This window comes from Ipomoea nil, unplaced genomic scaffold (assembly GCF_001879475.1).
Source record: "Ipomoea nil cultivar Tokyo-kokei standard unplaced genomic scaffold, Asagao_1.1 scaffold0987, whole genome shotgun sequence".
Taxonomy (NCBI): domain Eukaryota; kingdom Viridiplantae; phylum Streptophyta; class Magnoliopsida; order Solanales; family Convolvulaceae; genus Ipomoea; species Ipomoea nil.
In genome coordinates, this window is record NW_017617415.1 from 573,606 (window position 1) to 592,440 (window position 18,835).

An 18,835-nucleotide genomic window follows, 5' to 3' on the forward strand; every position below is an offset into this window, starting at 1 on the left:
TATTTGAAAGGTGCTCCTGGAAAAGGGATTCTTTACGCTGACCACGGATATATGCGTGTTGAGGCGTTCTCCGATGCAGACTGGGCTGGTTCACCGGGTGACAGGAAGTCTATGACAGGTTATTGTGTGTTTGTAGGAAGCAACTTGGTATCGAGGAAGAGTAAGAAGCAGAATGTGGTGTCGCGCTCAAGTGCAGAGTCGGAATACCGGGCTATGGCTCATGTGGCGAGTGAAATAGTCTGGGTGCGTAACATTCTAAAAGAAGTGGGTGTTGAAGTGAAGTTACCGATAGATTTGTGGTGTGATAATTGTGTTGCCATACACATCGCAAGTAATCCAGTCTTTCACAAGCGGACGAAGCATATTGAAGTTGACTGCCATTTTATACGGGAGAAAGTGGAGCAAGGACTAATATCACTTACACACGTTCGGAGCGGTGATCAACTGGCTGACATTTTCACGAAAGGGCTGTGTAAGAATCGGGTTTCATATATATGTAACAAGTTGGACATGTTTGATATCTATGCTCCAACTTGGGAGGGAGTGTTAGAAGTTTGTTAGAAGAATACTCCCAGCTATATATATATATATATATATATATATATATATATATATATATATATATATATATATATATATATATATATATAAAAGTTCAAATGCTGCGGAATTTCAGAATACACCAATAGTGGAAAGAAAACACACCACAATGAAATGAAAAGAAAAAAAAAAATCAAAAAATATACAACATGCCCAAAATAATACATCATATAACACATCACCCCCAATGGTATATTTCTGAAAACTGCATAGTGTTTTTACTCACACATAATGGTGTGATTTTGGTGATGCGTACCTAATTTGTATGTGTTTTTGTGTTGCATTTTCTTAACATTGATGATGTATATATTTGATGAATTATTAATGACGCCGCACCTAAGGACATTGCTGCACTTGAACCTTACTCTATATATATATATATATATATATATATATAATATTTGCCAACTAATCTTTTAAATTTCTTTTTGAAAACAAGAAATTAATATGCACTAACCATAATTTGCCAACATTTCCTTTTGATCTACAACACTTTCTCTTCCTTTTTTTTTTTACAAAAAGAAAAAAAAAATCCGTGCACACATTAATTTTACAAGGATTTATGATACAAATTAAGTTGACCCACAAATAAACAGGACATGACAATATGACATGGACCCATATATATATAATTGCTAACAGGTAACAGCTCATTGCCTTAATTAGAATGAACCATTCTGCAGATTCATTCAGGAGTACTAAACCGTGGTAACTAAGTAGCAGCTTCCAATCCTTCACTGAAAGCTTGTAAACTAAAGCTTCTCATCTGAGGATGATTCATCTTCTTCATTCTGGGTTCCTCTTCTTCTCTCTTCCTCTTTGGTAGAGATAAGGAGGACATAGCTTTGGCCGACACCACCTTCCTCACCAGCAGTTTCCATCGAGCATCGTCTCTCTTTTGTTGTACCTTCAACTTGAATTGTCTGTGTCCGGACAGAACGATAAGGATAAGGACAATGAAAATCATTTTGATTAGAAAATGACATTGCCTACTGATGTACGTATACAGTTAATTTAATCATCTTCAACTGATATTTTGTATGGAAAAAAAATATCACACTGGCCTTATCCATAAGTTCTATGATTATTCTTGGAACAGAAAATAGCAGCCACATAATTTCAATCAAAGTGTTTCAAAAAGTAGAGCAAACATTGTCTTAGAATGTTCTTGTGATTGACAAAAACTTTTTAAGTTCAACACTTGGCACTTTACACAGTTCAGAGAGAAGATATTTAGCAATCCGGTGGTCTTTATTAAGGTGATATATAGTAGGGTGAATACCAAATGGAAAGGAGAAAATGACAACTAAGTGACTATACATGAAAAGTATGTGATTTTTATCCAAAACGGACAAAAGAAGCAACACATCATATAAGATGACAAGAAACTAGAAAACAAACAGGATAACAAGAGATTAAAATTAGTAAAGAAATGTATGTTAATTTACCTGCAAAGGGGAACTGCGCATTCCTCAGGTTGGTCACAGATTGAGGAGTGTAGCCTAAGAAGCTGCCACATACGCTTGCATCTCAAACAGTTGCCATTCACCCTTTTCTTACACATAGCAAAATGTCGAATTAGAAGCTGGAGGCCTTGGCATGTGGTGAACTTGCTACAAGGCAGCTTCTTTTTGGTAGGATCCATATGAGATGGCCCTACGATCGTGCATCCTTCCTGACATATATGCTCCAGACAATGCATCGCCTCGCTTAGCTGTAAATACAGCTTCTGCTCCTCTCTGAGCCTCCTCGTCCTCTTCTTTCTCTACACCACCAAATCACAATTATTAGATTACTATCACTATTCTAATTGCACAATCTTAACTGGCAAACCAAGTTTGGTATTGAGTTTGATATAATTACCAGTTCAGCTTCATCAATGAACTGCATGATTTCGAGTTCAAGCCATGGGTCATTGAACTGCAGAAATTTCCAACCCTCAGTTTCCTCAACTTTCATGAAATTCACGGATAACAGTTTCATGCATTTGAGGTAAAGATCAGGGGCGTCGCAAAGCCTTGCAAGTTGAAGCACATCCACAACATTCTCAATGGTCAAACGATCGACCAACCCCTTGATGCATCTCTGCTTTAGCTGTGGCACCAAGTAAACATGGGACAGTGCTAGCAGATGAATCCCATGTTTCTCCAGTTGTTCCTCACCACACCTGGACACCAGATCATTTCAGTCATTGCATTATGATCAAGCTAGAAAATTTCAGTACAGAGAATCAAGACAAAAATATTGATTGGGTGGCCATAAATTATTTATGTGGCCACAAACTTGCAACGTGTAGCACAATAAGGACGCAGACGGCTGAGATATTTAGCGTTGATTATTCAATCATTTCATAAAAAACATACATCGTTTTCATACCAAACCCCAAGGATTCAGGACACTTTCATTGATCGCCGCAAACAAATACAGCTATACAATTAATTATTAATTAAGACTAATTCCATTTTTTTAATCCTCCAATCCAGTGATTTTACGCTTCAAGTTCTCAGACTTTAAAATAAAAATTAGAGTTAATTTCAGTTTTGGTCTTAAATTTATAGGTGACAATTCACTTTAGTTTATTTTTATCAAAATATCCACTTTAGGACTAAAAGTGGACCGTCACTTATAAATCTAGGACCAACAATAAAATATAGAGGATCAAAATTTTAGTATTTTACACGTAGTTGAATTTTAATGTTAAAGAATAAAAGTGAAAAAAAAATCACCCAAAAAAAAAAAATCTAAAATGAAATTTGTCCTGAGTCCACAAACTTCCAACCTTTACTCAATTTGTCCTATTTTTCGTTAGAATGTACTAATGTAGTATCTATTCTATAATATACTTTTCAATATTTTTTTTTTTTGGAAACACTCATGATTCGATTCAATAATATACTATCCATTTATAATAGTAAGCCATCACAATACATATTAGTTGGCTTGTTTATTTTTGAATTTTTTCGCACTTGCAATCTCAATCCAGGAGTATTATTTCTTTTGCAAAAATGGTCATTTCGGCTCATTTTCCGGCAATTTCTCACCAGAGTAAGAACCATTTCCGGCAAAAGCGGGCCGTAAAAATGTAAAATTGACGGAAAATGAGCTGAAATGAAAAACAATAGTCGTAGACCGAGATTACAAAGTTTGAAAGTCGTGGATCAATCCTGATAGTGCCACTATAGTCGTGAGTCCAAAAGTGCAAAAAAACTCTTTATTTTTTTTAATACTACTTTTAATGCAGTTTCAAAATATATACATTTTAATATTTTATATACTGAATATCATAAAAATTGAATACAAAATAATTATAGTTAAACAGCATTAACCAAATAAAATGAAAAAGACATATAATGAAAAAGATAGAAACAATTAGGAAACAGAGAGCTGGGATTCCTTTTATTCAGCACTAATTATGTATTCGGTCATTAGATAATAGGTAAACTTCTAATAAACAGTCATATTTAACAAATTATACAATTTAGTTTGAAACAAAAACAAAACAAAACAAATTTTCAAGGAATTTTCTTAAATTATCTGTGCGGCCACGGACTTGCAGGTGTAAGATTCGATTTTATTTAGCGTTAGATTACGTATCTTTGAATTAAGGCAATGAATGAACATTCGGCATAAAAAAAAATAGAAATATTTGGCTTGTCTACAAAATCCTACTATATTCTAAAGCCCTCGAAATCGTGCAAATCTGGACGATTGACTAGCGCGATTTTGGGAACTTACTTGGAAGAACAGAGGAACTGGACGAAGGCTGAAACGGCGTCGCAGGGTACGCCGAGAATCCGGATTGTTTTCTCGGAGCTCCGCCGCTTTCTCGGCCGCTCAATTATGCTCTCCAGAACTGGCGAAGCCGCCGCCTGAAATTATGCATTCAATCAACTCAGGAATCAGAACCAAAAGGTTTCATTTCAGATAAAATGAAGGCCGTGAGGCTTGCGATAGACAGATTTTTACCAGAACGGAGGACTGCGCCGGAATGCGACGGCCGCCGGAAGTTATGATCTGGAGGTCCAGTTCGGCGACTTCGCCGTCGGAGAAAATGTTGTCGGTTGAAGACATAATGATTATTTGGTGAACGTGAAAGATGGGAGAAAACTTTTTTCCTTTTCTATTATAATTTTGATTATTATTTGTTTTAAAGTATATTGGGAAAATATGCAAGTGCAGCCTGGTTGAATGAAGGCATTTAGAGAATGTCTCCCTATATATAGGCAACGTGAGACAGTTAACAATTAAAATAGTAAAGGGCGGCACCACATATGAATGGTCCAAATCTCACGCTATCCCCATTCGACGCGTACCATATTATATTATCATTCTTCCTTCCCCTCCAATATTTTTTGACCCAATTGTTATAGTGGGATTAAATTTATCTTATGATCTTATTTTAATCTTTTGATAGGTTATATTTCTAATGTTTTAATTAATTGAATCATTTTTATTATTGACATTTATTATTTATTTAAAGAAAAAGGGTCATATTGATCATTGAACTTTTATGATCTGCAATTGCTATTTGCTTATTATTTTCAATAAAAACCAATCAATATGAGAATAATACTTCTTATTTAAAGAAAATATAAAATAATCTCATTTATCGATCTTAATATGGTCAATGGCTATAAATTAGGAGAAATTTTGTTAGAAAAGTTATTTAAACATGTTTAATAATACAACATTTGAATTGTTTAAACTTTGTTAGAAAAAATTTTAAATCTCAAATATGCCATTACTGCATATAAACAAGGATACTAACTCAAACCATTAATACAAATGATGAAATAGATAATTAAACTCTTAAAAAGTATGTTATTATGTGCAGATATATATATATATATATATAGGGGCGCACTCAGGTGCGAATAAGTGTCCAGGAAGGAAATGCGAACGAATCAGCGCGTGACACGTGTCCAGATCTAATAATTTAAAAAAAAAACGCAGTGGCATTTTCGTAAATAATTGAACATCGAAGTGCAAGTAAAATCTCTTATAAGTGCACCTATTTTCACCTATAAGTGCATGTAATTTTGCCTTGTTAGCATTCACTTTCCGCAACCATTCATGCACCTGGGTGTGCTTATAACTATATGTGCAACTATTTATAACTATAGGTGCAACTACTTATAACTATATGTGCACCTACTTTCACCTATAAGTGCATGTAATTTTGTCTTGTTAACATTCATTGATCTGAGTTCAGCGGGTAGTAATACTCCTGAAAATCACTCGCAAACATTCATACACCTAGATGCAACTACTTATACCTATGTGTGCAACTACTTAGAACTATAGTTGCAACTACTTAGAACTATTAGTGCAACTAAGTATTGATGCTCAGTGTAAATTTTTACTTGCACCTATAATACATTTTACATGCACTTGTAATACATTTTACTTGCACTTCGATGTTCAATTATTTACGAAAATGCCACCGCGTTTTTTTAAAAAATCAGTGTTTCTCATCCATTAGATCTGGACACGTGGACGAACAGAATCCATTCCTATTTCGCGCCTGGGCGAGCCGTTCGCACCCGAGTGCAACTCTCTCTCTCTCTCTCTATATATATATATATATATATATATATATATATATATATATATATATATATATATATATATATATATATATGTGAGCATATAGCCATTAATGTGCAATCCAACTAACAGCTTAGGCTTTTAATTGTGCTCCAATTATATGTGTATATATATATATATATATATATATATATATATATATATATATATATATATATATATATATATATATATATAGAGAGAGAGGGGAAGGTTCAAGTGCGGCGGTGCGGTCAATTACAGGCCACTAGATTAGATAAATCCAATGAATCACATTCATAAGGCTTCTCCAATGTTTTCGCTCACGTTCTCACACTATGCGAATTGCAAGGTTAAAGTTGTTATTGGGCACCATAATATATCAAATCATAGTGTTGTGTGTTTTATGTTCGTTATTGGTGCATTATTAACCTTACTGTGGTGTATTTGAGGATTCGTGTTGGTGTCAAGTTCAGGTGCGTCCGCGTCTTCTCGTGCGGTCAGTGCGGGCGCACTAATAGTTATACAAATATACACCATCAATGTGTAGAAAATGCACACCAAAAAAACATGCACAAATTAGATACGCATCACCAGAATGCACCATTAGATATAAATAAAAGCACCACAAAGTGTTCGAAAATACACCATTGTGGTGGTGAGTTATATGGTGTATTTTTTGGGTGTGTTGTGTGCTTTTTTTGGTGTATTTGTGCATTTCATTGTTGTACTTTTTCCTAACACTATTGGTGTCTTTTGTTAACAATGTTGGTGTATTCCGTCAAGCGACCGATATAAATGACCACTATAATTACCATAACACCACTCACTTACCAATACGCGCTTAAATCTTCAAATCTTCAGAAATTAGCCGCTACCATTAGATTAAGTAGAATGGACGATGCTGATATGACCGCACCGCTGCACCTAAAGCCCCTGCCGCATTTGAAGTTTTCCATATATATATATATATATATATATATATATATATATATATATATATATATATATATATAATATTTAAAGCAACGATGTGCATTTTTTGTGAGTTGTAATCTTTCTGTGGTGAGTTGGGATTTTCTTTTAAATTGTGAAGTATTATTTTTCTTCAAATATGTAAAAGAAAAGACAAATATGTGAGAATTTTTTTATTTAACACTAAAAATGGTAAATATGTAATTTAATAAATTTTATATTTTCTTTTTTTTTTTTTGGTGTAAACCACAATGTGGTCCCGATCTTTCTCTGTCCGTGTAACGGTCCAGGTACACCCGGTTCGCTCTGAGAGGCACAGAAACTGACCCAAAGGGAATCGTCACTTGTGGGAATTGAATCCGGGTTGACCCATTGGTTGGATTGGAAAAAGAATCTTAGACCCATTGGTTGGATTTATTTTTATTGATTTTAAGAAATCTAATTTCTAGTTGACTCGAACATTTCAAAGTCAGCCCTTTCGCAGACAGCTGTGGCTGTCCGGCGGCTGATATTCTTTTTTTTTTTTTTATTCTATTTATTTATTTATTTTTAATAATTAGATAGGCAACCTGTAAAAAATGTCAATCGAACAAATTTAGCTGGTAGATGGGCCTATTTGACACTTAATTTAGTTTGTGGTGGGAATTGAGCACTTCGCAGTAGTAGATGGGTCTATGTGACACTTGTGCCATAATTTTTTGACCTTTTAAATTGCAAGAAAGTTTTAACTTTCTTGACTACTAAACACTTTCTAGGAAAAATATGGTGCTAATTTCATAATTATTACGAATATATATACATAAAGTAAAATTTGAAAGTGCATCGTACCAATAGGTGTGTTAAAATGCAACCAACTCAAGTACACTTCTATATACGCTGAATGCAAATTATCACCATATTTTTTCTTTAGGAAGGGGGATACTCATACAAATTTACGCCTACTCTGAAGCTCAAAACTTAAACCTCCCACATAGGGGAGCAATTCGATACCAATGGACCACATGCCACTTAGTTTAATTTAGAGTATTTGATTGTTCCATACTTCCATATCAATATATGAGATTATTTTAAATTTTTTTAAAAAAAACATTATTTTCAATTCATGAACTTGTCTATATGACTAAAAAAAAAATAATAATAAGGAAATGGCGGTGCTCCACGCCTCCACGCATGTGCTGAGCGCATGCATGCGACTCAATCAGTCAATTGTTGCATTCTTTTTCTTTTTTGTTTGTTTTTTTAACTTCATTTTTGCCAGTAATTATAAAGTACCCACTTTCTATTAGACATTCAAAAATCAACCCATCTCACATAAGCATTTCATTGATCTCATTTTATAGTCCACTCATGTATTTAAAAAAAAATAACTTGAGTTCTTATTTTTTTTATTTAAAAATATATATTCTTTTTCAAAGTCACAAACACAAAATAATAAAATGTTTTCATAATCTTTCCAAAAAAAATCTTGAGAATTGTGTACACATTCAACAATGTTGGTTTCTCAATATTGTACATGGAGCATGAGATCTAGAAGAAAACTCAACCGTCCTTTAGGATATAGGTTAATGGTTAAAAAAATGAATGTGAATAATAACGGGAAAGGAGTCGTAGTGTGAATAGTTTGGACCCTACCATAAATATTAGGTCCCTAATTACATGCAACATTCGAATTCTACTCTACTAACACACATTCTACGATTTACTCCTTTATTTAATTTTAAGACAAGAAATTAATGATTTTGAAATTGAGACTCATTTTTTAAAAAATGTTTTTAAGAAGAAAATTCAACCAGAAAAATGATGGCTAGGATGCTAATCACTTTTTGGCAGACTTTTCCTATTTTGGTCTATGTTCTATCTGTACCAATGATGTTTTTGTTTTTCATTCATTTCAGTATTTTCATATTCTTCTCCTTTTTTTTTTTTTGTTGGCCTAGCTTTTCTAGTTTCCCTCTCTCTCGGTCTCTCTCATAAAAACAAATTCTAAAAAATATTTTTTTAAAAATGAGTCGTTTTTCAAAAAATATTTGCATTTATTGTGTTCGGTTGCATTTTAAAAAATTATCTCTGTTGTGTTTGGTTTATTTTCTAGAAAATAAGTAAAATTGTATAATTAACATTTTAATTGTTGTTAAACTAAAAAAGATTTCACAACAACTATGTTTTACCCAGCTATTTTTTTCAAATAACAAAAAAAAATATTTAAAAAAATACGGGTTTCTACTAGTTATCGACGGAAACCATGACAACCCAGCTTGGTTTTTGTCAAAAATCAATAGAAACTAGACTGGTTTTCTTCTGAAATCAGTCTACTTTCTACTGGTTTCTGACGAAAACCAGTATGGTTTGTACTGGTTTTGTCGAAAACTAGTCAAGATAGAAAACGGAGGATGGCAGAAGAAAGCCAATGAAGCATTCTCGAAAGAAATCAGGAAGAAGAAGTAGTTGGATTCGAAAAATGACTTCCCAACAACAAAAAAAAAAAAAAAAAATTAAACTATTTTTCCTTTGACTGTAAATCATTTTCTGTTGACTCCAATTTTCCACCATGCCCTAAACACTGAAAAATCCAAAAAATAATTTCTAAAAATCATTTTTCGAGTTTCCAAAGACACTCTTAACTTTTTATACTCCATCTACCCTTTCACGAAACCACCAAACCCCCACCCTCACCTATACCATCCCACGTTGCATCCCAACTCTAATCCACACCTACCCTTCCCAACTTGACCAATTCTAAATTAACTTGACTTTCACCTTATTCAATCATTGATGCTTTATCTAATTAATAGTGAGTATATCTCATTCATCCTATTCCATTTTCATATTTAATTTTTACTTTACTTCATATCCTACTCATCCTACTACCATAATCCATAGTGACATGTTGTTTGGTTGGCACCCTGCTTTGAAAGGTCAAAGGAACATTGTTTGGTGAGAGGAAATGATAATTTCATGGAATTGTAATTCTTTCAATTCATTGATTTGTAATTCATAGCTCCCCTATGAATTATTATTATTATTATTATTATTATTATTATTATTATTATTATTATTATTACATAAGGACATTTTAGTCTTTATATCACTTCTTTCATTCCCATTCTAATAATTCTATTCTTTTATATCAAACAATGTATTTTGGATTCTTACCTTATTCCAATCTTTTATTTTTCTACAAAATTATAATTCTTTTCCTTTCTAATTCCCTTCTCTCAACCAAACGCCATGTAAACTGTAAAGTATATTATTCACTTGAGCTGTAAGTCAACAGACCCACGCAAGCAACACTTGAGCTGTAAGACTACAAGTGTTTATAGTATGGTACGTACTCCTCCCTATTTTAATGTCAATTTCTATTTTGTAACTTTTATATATAATCTTATACTTATCCAGTTGTTTCTTTAAAAATATATCGTAACAAACATACATTACTAACATTTTATTTTTCTTATTTTATCCACTTTGTTTTTTTTAATTAGATAGATGGTCCTTTTAACTTCTTAAACGTCAAAAAGTGAAAGATAAACTTTAAAGAATATATATATATATATATATATATATATATATATATATATATATATATATATATATATATATATATATATAATTTGTTTTATTCAAAACCATGTCATCAAACACAACTAACAAATCAATTTTTGATAGAGGAAGCATTTAATTTGACAACTGGCTTCATTATTTTATAGACAAATATGAAATGCAATGATATGATTTTATTTTATAATTAATTTCTTTTTTTCTGAAAAGAAAATACCATAGTTTTGTTTAATAAAAATAAAATTAGGAGTTGATTTCATACCAAATTAAACCATAACAATATCACTCCATCACCATTCCAAATAGGTGGTGATCGTAGGATCGAATCAAGATGGTGGGAGCTTTACTTTATTGGATTATATTTGAGAATGATTGGAAAAGTATAGAACAAATAATACCTTAGTTTGTAAAGAATCATGAATGTTTAAAAAAAAATCATAACAATATCAAATATAATGTTAAAAATAGTAAGAGATGTATGTGATAGTGATATATTACAAGAATGAACTAACCCATTCACTTTCGTCAAATTACAAAATGCTTATCTTTTATTAATTACGTATTTTTAATATTCAATGTTTTTATGAAAAATAACACTTTTGACCCTTGAATTGTTTCACTTTTGTAAATTTAGTCCATATAAGTTAATTTAAATACATTTAGCCTTTTAATTATTTATAATGTTACACTTTTAGTTTCTAGTATTATATAATTATCAAATTCTATTATAATATGATGTTATTTTTATGATCTTATCCTTTAGAATCAATATATTTTACTGTTAAAAACTATTCTTTAAAAGAAGAAGAAGAAGTTTCCAAACATTCCTGAAAAATTGTTTAATGATTCATTTACGAAAAGTAATACATAGTCAAAAGAGTGGGGAACAAGAAAATTGGAACTTTGGAAGAAATTAAAGGCAGTCATCAGATATATGCTTGTCGAACATGATCAACGTGAGAATTAAAATTGTATTGAATTTCTAATTTCGCCCTTGTGAATTTCGATCTTTCGCTTTTGGGTCCCACCAAATTATTGAGCTGGCAATTCGATCAAGGGTATGGATAAACCAACTCTTCTTCTTCTCCCAATATGGATAAACCAACTCGTTGAGAAGAGAAGAGGTAATTAAAAAGGCCGCCACAAGTGCGATTAAACGGCCTTTAGAGGGCGGAAACGCCGCCGTCCCATAATGATATGGCGTCCTAATCACTTCTAACCTATCGCTTTTCCACTTGCTTTTTCTTAATTAACTTGGAAAGTGTTGCCACTTAAGCCAACACACATTTGACGTGGCAACTGCCTTATCAGCAATACCTACACATATTATAGTATCAGCAACTGGTAGATCACCTGACCTTAAGTCACCACTCTAACTAGCGGCGGGATATATAGAAGTTCGACTCCACGGGCTGATGAGTAGGAGACTGTTTGGGCGACTCACGATTTATCTCATCCAGTTACTCTTGGACGACATGGATTCTGGGGACGTAGGATTAAGGTCCTGTTTGGTAAAATAGTTAGCGTATAGGCCAATTTTGCCTTATTCGACCACTATTAGCTGTTTGACCTGGTTAAAAAATTAATATAAGTGTTTGATTAGTTAGCTGTTTATAACTCCAAAATGCTAAAATTCAAAAAACGGCTCAAAACAACTTTTTCAATTAACTTTTTGAGAAAAGAAATTATACCAAACAGCTATCAGCTAACAGCTAATTTACCAAACACCTTTCTACAATCAGCTAATGTTATCAACTAATTAATCCGCTATCAGCTACCAGTCATTTACCACACAGGACTTAAATCTAGCGTAAGTTGGGAAACGTAATGTAACCAAAAAAATATTGCATTCTATATTACAATATGTGGCTCGACTAGTTCTATTGAATTTCATGTTGCTTTTATTATATTGCATGTTGATTGCTTTAGTTTGGCTTTGTGTTTTTGTTGGATTCCAATATTCTTACGTTAATGGCAACGCTTATGGTGGGAAGATAACCATTTAGATTGAGTTATACGTATGTTTGGAAAAGTTACACTTTTTCATTTATTAATTGTCTGTCATTTTAAACTATTATTATTTTTAGTTTTAAATATATACAAATATGACCTTTCAATTGCCACACCAGTTGTTAATCTGATCTCTAGTATAATATACTAGAATTGGAGTTAGTAACAATGTTTGGAGGCAGCTAAGTTTGTGTCAAGATTAAGTATTTATTATTACGTCAAAAATTATATATAGCTAATTAATAATGAGTGTGCAATTTTATTTCATTATACTTATATAACAGTGAGTGCCATATTTCGATAACAGGCTGCTAGACTCCCTCGCTTCTCTAAGCCACTACCTAACAGTTTGTTAGGGTATTTTTAATTTGTAAATTAAATTCAGTTTGTTTTGTCTTTGTTTACTCTTCCTTAAAAGAGACATAAAAGCCAATTTACAATTTTTTTTTTTTTTAATACAAGTTGATTCTAAGAGAGCACAAGTAGGTTTAGTTGTTTGATAAAATAGAGAAGCTATGTATCCATTAATATAATACACTTGACTGTTTTGTTGAAAAACTTCCTTTTTTCCCGTAAAGTATTTCTATTTTTTTTTAAATCTGCATTATATTTTTGGTTATTCAGTTATACTCATAGTATGACTTAGTATATATGTGTAATTATCTTAACTCTTAAGTTACGCGTGAAAGGGTGATTTTACTTCATTGCAGGCTATTTTTGCCACTAATATGTAACTTAAAAAATAGACTGGTTGATTTGGTTCTTCGATGACTAAAATCGTCACTTTGTACATAAATTACGAATTAAAAACAATCACGCATAATTATTAAAAAAAAAAAAAACAAAACAAAACAATCACGCATATAACTCAGAGACTAAGTTTGTACCACGAGTATAACTAAAAGACTAAAAATGCAATTTTTCCTAAAAACAAAAGTGCTTGAAATATATACACACCTTGTTTAACTTTGTAAATAAATTGCCAAGGATCTTGTTGTGTAATGGCACCAAATTACTCCCTTATATGGAAGGTTGTGGTTTCAAGTCAAAAAAAAAAAAAAAAAAAAAAAAAAAAAAAAAAAAAAAAAAAACTTTGTAAATAATTTGCTTGAGTTTGTTAGAAATGTAAACTAGATTTATAGTGATTCAACGGATAGTACGTGTCGTCCACCTAATAACACTAATACACTAGTCACTAATAATGCCTCAGTCTCAGCTCCAGCATTGATCGTTAAGTTAGTCAAAATTGCACCAATCTCTTTCGCATGATTTGATCAACAAGCTCTCTTGCTATTCATGATCTACATACTGCTTCAAAGAGTCATTCAACAACCTTCTGATCTGATCTGGTACTTCCCACCCAGAATACCCATATATGTTCTTCTTCAAGAATTGAACCTTCAACTCCTCCAATTAAGATTGTCCTTACAAAGTTAAGGAACTGAGAACTAGATCAATACTTTAATTTGTGTGCTTAGAGAAGTGAATGCTACTTTTGCAAATTTATTTTTCTCACTTTGTTTACATTCTCTAAGATGTTCAGGCTTCCTTTTATAGCTCCGATCCATTTGAAATGAAATGTTAAAAGTGATAATTTATGTTGAAAATTTTAGTAAAAAATATATTTTAAGTGGTTATTTTGTGGTACAAATATACATGAGGTATACTTTGGGTCGAATTAAAGTGGATTTGGATTCTTTGTACTGAGACGAAGAAATCGCTCAAAAAGGATAATAAGTGAATGAAAAATATATTCTCGAGGAAACCTATTTGAGTTGAAAAAATGAAGGTAGAAAGACTTAGAAAAATCTTTTGTCCTATATTGGTTAGAGAATAAATTTGCGCTAGTATATATACAATAACTTTGTATAGAGAATTGAAATTGTATAGCTTGAAAACACTCTTTCTTATGCTAATTAAGGAAAACAAAATTTTGTTGGTTTATCGACTTTTCTATACCTACAAAATTTCAAATTATTTTCGCTACCAGTTGATCCCTTGTCATTTAGACATACACTTTCCAAAATCCTCTTTGACTTTGGATTTTTCAACATTAAACAAATTATAGTTAATTTGTCAAGTCAATACTACGAGGTAGGTATCCGCACCGCCACCTCTGCGCCGCCTCCAACAAACCTAAGACAAAGCTTTGTCACACACATGCAATCGAGGAGAAGCTTCGTCAAATGTGATTAAGATTAAGATGGAGCTCATCTTTGAGACAAAGTCACAAAACTCATCTCAAATATAAGTTAAGCTTCCCCTTTTAATATACTAATGATTCATTTTTCAATGTATATTATTTGAGCACTAAATGTACATTATTTAGTATATTATCAAATAATGAAGTAGCTTCAGGAGAGGCATTTGATGTAATAGGGTATCCCCTTCCTATAGATAAAAAAAAATTACAAATAATGTAAAGAATTCTATTCATGGACTCTCAATTCCTTCACTTTTACTCCTTGATGTGGAAGAGATGATAAGTTATCTTCATCCTGTGAGTCCAAAAAAAAAAATATTAATATCAAAATTTTGAATAAGGGGGTAAAAATAGGGGATAAAACTTGAGAGTCCAAATAATATTTTCCTAATATAAATTCAATATATTAAAAATGTATCACCAAAAAAAAATGTATATTAAAAATGTATACTCATGGTCCACGTTGAAATGTAAACCACGGTCCACAATCATTATACCATGGATCATGATCCATCTTGCAATGTAGACTACTACATAAGATTATTTTTAATATACTAAAGATTCATTGAAGGTTATTTTTTGTATAGTATAATTTGCCAAAAAGTATTGGATTAAGGATTAACAAATAAAGATTAACTGCTAAGTAATATAAGAGCCAATGTTGCTTAGGTTGTACTAATAAACTGATTAAGATTAAGGGATCTCCAAATATCCATTTGTCCCTGTCAGTCATAATTTTGAAGTCTTCATCTTTTAAATAGAAACACAAGTACAGGAGCCAATGGTCTGTTTAACATCTGCAGCTTGCAACAGTTCCAACTCTCAAATGGTAGTTTGGAAGTGAATGCTTCAATCTTCTCAAATTCCTCCCTGTAAAAGTGTAAAACAATGTGAAAAACCTTGCCTTAGAATTTTCCATAAACAACCAAATTAAACGACTGAAAATAAAGTTTGAAGTTATCACATTCAGACAACCCAAACACAAGTTTCTGGTTATACTAAATGCCCAAAACTTCTTCACCAGATAGATTTTGCCAGAATATTAGGTGAAGAGAAAGGACAATGAGCGGAAAAGAGTAGCTTTTAACCAATTTATCTCAGTTTATAAAGTATTAGAACTTCTATCTATTCCTTTTTTTTTCCTTTATTTTCCTTGACATGATGAATACAACATTACTAAACGTATGAACAACAATACTATCAAAACAAATATAAGGCAATTACTACACTTCCTCAGACTTGTCAAAATAAAAATACAAATCAAGAAACTCTGGAAAAGTTATTACCTTCCTCCTAAATGGCCAACATAAGCAACTATACTGATGAGTCCCCCAGGCATTAGAATTTTCTGGGCAGCCTCTATTGCAAGTAGTGTTGTATCTGACCTTGTGATCATCTTTTTGTCTCCTCCTGGTAGGTAGCCCAAGTTGAATGCGACTAACCTGAAAAATAAATAAATAAATAAATAAATAAAAGCAAAAATTTTGAGAGATGGATAGGGAGCAAGAAACCAAATTTGAAAGCCGTCCCTCGATTCTATTTCACATCCAATAATACAATCATTAGTGTTAACAAAAAAAATACTCCGTACCTTACTTTTACACCATCTGGAACGACATCCCCCATTTGTGTATGACACATAGAAAATAGCTCAACAAGTTCTTTCTGCACGGTGAGAGTATCAGAACATTACTCATGCATTTGGGGAGGCAAATGCTTGTTTAAGTTTGCTTTCATAGAAATAAAATAAGAAGAAATAATTTGTCATGCTGTCATGGTTAATCAAAATGGCATTAGGTAAATAATTCCTTGTAGGGAACATGGTTAGATCACAAGAATGCAAATGGGAAGTCACAAGAAATTATTTTGCTGCATATAAATTGAAAAAGCCACATTAAACACAGAACAAGGAAACCTAATGTGCACTAGTAAATCAAGAACATGAACTAACACGTGAAATGCAGTACTATTTTTAAATTAAATGGATGCAAGTTAATGCTCAAACTTGAAATCAAGAAAAGACCAGGAAGCTCTCTTGCTACTGTAAACTCATTTGGGAAGACTATAACAACCTAGATATACCTAAGACAATGGTTATATCATACAGAATAAAGACTAGAGAACAAAGTCTGCAATACTTCATCAGGGTTAACAGAGTGATCCAGCAAGAGTGACGTATTCTCTAAAGCAACTTTCTGAACATCCATAGCATACACCCGACCCTTACGTGTATCATCAGCAATCATTTTTAATAATGCCAAGGTATCATGACCATTTCCACAGGTGGCATCAATAACCGTGTCCCCTTCCCGAACAATATGCTTCCACACACTACCAAAAAAAAGGAAGCAGATAAGCAATTAGAGAAGCAGCAGATACAGTATCAATTATGTGCTTATTTTAGGGAAATTATAATGCAACAGTTAGCGGGTTAGTTAGCAATATACACGAATATGGCACTGAAACAACACCATTAGTGCTTACAGATTCAGGCAATAGAGCAAAAAACATACAGAAGATAGTAAGAAATGAAGAAAAACAAAAAACTAGAAAAAGAAAGAAATACCTACGAATGAGCAACGAGAGTGGCTCTCCTTTGACCGCATATATATTCCATCATCACACCCTCTACGCCTGAAAATGGAAGTTAGATAGAAATGATAGAGTTCTTCGGAAACATGTAATGGTGTTGGAAATGCATACAAACACAGAGAGAGGATAGACGAACCTGGAAGAGGAGGAGGAGGAGGTATAGAAGATGCAATGGATACTAGTCCAGATGGCTCCAGGTTTCCATTCGGAATTGGACGTACAGAAACTATTCCACTCGGTTTTGGCTTTGGATTTGGATGAACAGAAACTGCTCCATTTGATTTTGGTTTTGGCTTTCGAATTGGATTTGGATGCACGGAAGTAGGAAACCTAGAACTAGAACTGCGCAGCGTAGAGAAAAAGGAATTGCCCCGAAATTGCACCATTTTGCGAGAGAAGAAGATGAGTGGATTGGAATTTGGTGGGTAAAGTCGCAAGGAAGTCGCCGCCGCCATTGAATTCCACTTTCCCTATCTCGACCTCACTTCTTCCTGCCCATGCTACTTCGATTTGGAGAAGAAAACACAGTTACAATCCAGCTCTACAGCTCAACTGGTTACTTTAGTTAACATTAAGCCAATTAATTAAGTAAATAATCCTCTTTTCAAAAAAAAAAAAAAAGTAAATAATCATCGATCAGTTAAAATTTGAAATGCTACTTTGGAAGTCTTTGATAATTAGTTAATAGCTAATTGTGTTAGTTCTTTTGGCGTTGATTATATTAATTAGCTATTACTCCGTAGTTGTTTATTACGGAGTATTAGTTAATTCTAGATAAAATGACATTTTAGGGTAGGATTGTATTGTGTTATTAAGTTCTAAATATAAATTTTAAAATAAAATAAATTTATAAATTGTTCTTGTTATGGTTGTTGTTGTAATTATTATTATTAGTAATAATGTTTTATAACAATTAAACAAGTTAATACTAATTCATATAAAAATAAAATAAACATATAGGAGTTAATAATAATTAAACATTTAATATAAGTATCTTTTTTAAAAAAGTAATTCATAATATTCTAAAAACGATGCCTAAGTGCCTAACTGCTACCAAACTTCTCATCTCTCAAATTCTTATATCATATTCGTTTTCGGGGTGTGTTTGGAAACTAAAAACATGACTTTTGAAAAATGAATCCTTTTATAAATATTAGTTTCATTTTTAGTGTTTCGTTGCATTCTGAAAAACTGTCTTGATGTGTTTGGTTCATTTTCTTGAAATATAAGTAGAATTGTATAATTAAATATTTTAATTAAATGTAATGATAGAATTATCCGGGGTGCTGAGGAAAAATGTTCATACGCCGTCAAGAGCTGCTACAAATCTCT

At 32.3% G+C, this 18,835-nt stretch overlaps 2 protein-coding genes and 1 long non-coding RNA gene across 5 annotated transcripts; all 3 read right to left on the minus strand.

The window, feature by feature from the left end:
• Positions 1-1,077: 1,077 nt before the first annotated feature.
• On the minus strand, positions 1,078-4,800 carry LOC109180084 (BTB/POZ and TAZ domain-containing protein 1-like). Its single transcript, XM_019329588.1, has 5 exons — positions 4,567-4,800; positions 4,336-4,469; positions 2,464-2,767; positions 2,049-2,365; positions 1,078-1,523 (listed from the first exon to the last, which is right to left on the minus strand). Exons 1-5 carry the CDS (start codon positions 4,669-4,671, stop codon positions 1,313-1,315), a joined length of 1,071 nt encoding a protein of 356 aa, XP_019185133.1. The 5' UTR covers positions 4,672-4,800; the 3' UTR covers positions 1,078-1,312.
• Positions 4,801-11,291: 6,491 nt separating this feature from the next.
• On the minus strand, positions 11,292-12,450 carry LOC109180083. Its single transcript, XR_002054042.1, has 3 exons — positions 12,435-12,450; positions 11,934-11,942; positions 11,292-11,386 (listed from the first exon to the last, which is right to left on the minus strand). It is a non-coding gene; the product is annotated as an uncharacterized LOC109180083 (long non-coding RNA).
• Positions 12,451-15,522: 3,072 nt separating this feature from the next.
• On the minus strand, positions 15,523-18,044 carry LOC109180082 (putative rRNA methylase YtqB). Of its 3 annotated transcripts, none has more exons than XM_019329585.1 (6): positions 17,642-18,044; positions 17,482-17,556; positions 17,050-17,242; positions 16,503-16,576; positions 16,198-16,353; positions 15,523-15,781 (listed from the first exon to the last, which is right to left on the minus strand). In XM_019329585.1, the coding sequence occupies exons 1-6, from the start codon at positions 17,956-17,958 to the stop codon at positions 15,658-15,660; spliced, it is 939 nt and encodes a 312-aa protein (XP_019185130.1). In that variant the 5' UTR covers positions 17,959-18,044; the 3' UTR covers positions 15,523-15,657. The 3 variants fall into 3 exon arrangements, with proteins under 3 accessions (XP_019185130.1, XP_019185131.1, XP_019185132.1); XM_019329586.1 differs by having other exon boundaries at positions 17,482-17,545; positions 17,640-18,044; XM_019329587.1 differs by having other exon boundaries at positions 15,668-15,781; positions 16,508-16,576.
• Between the last annotated feature and the right edge of the window lie 791 nt (positions 18,045-18,835).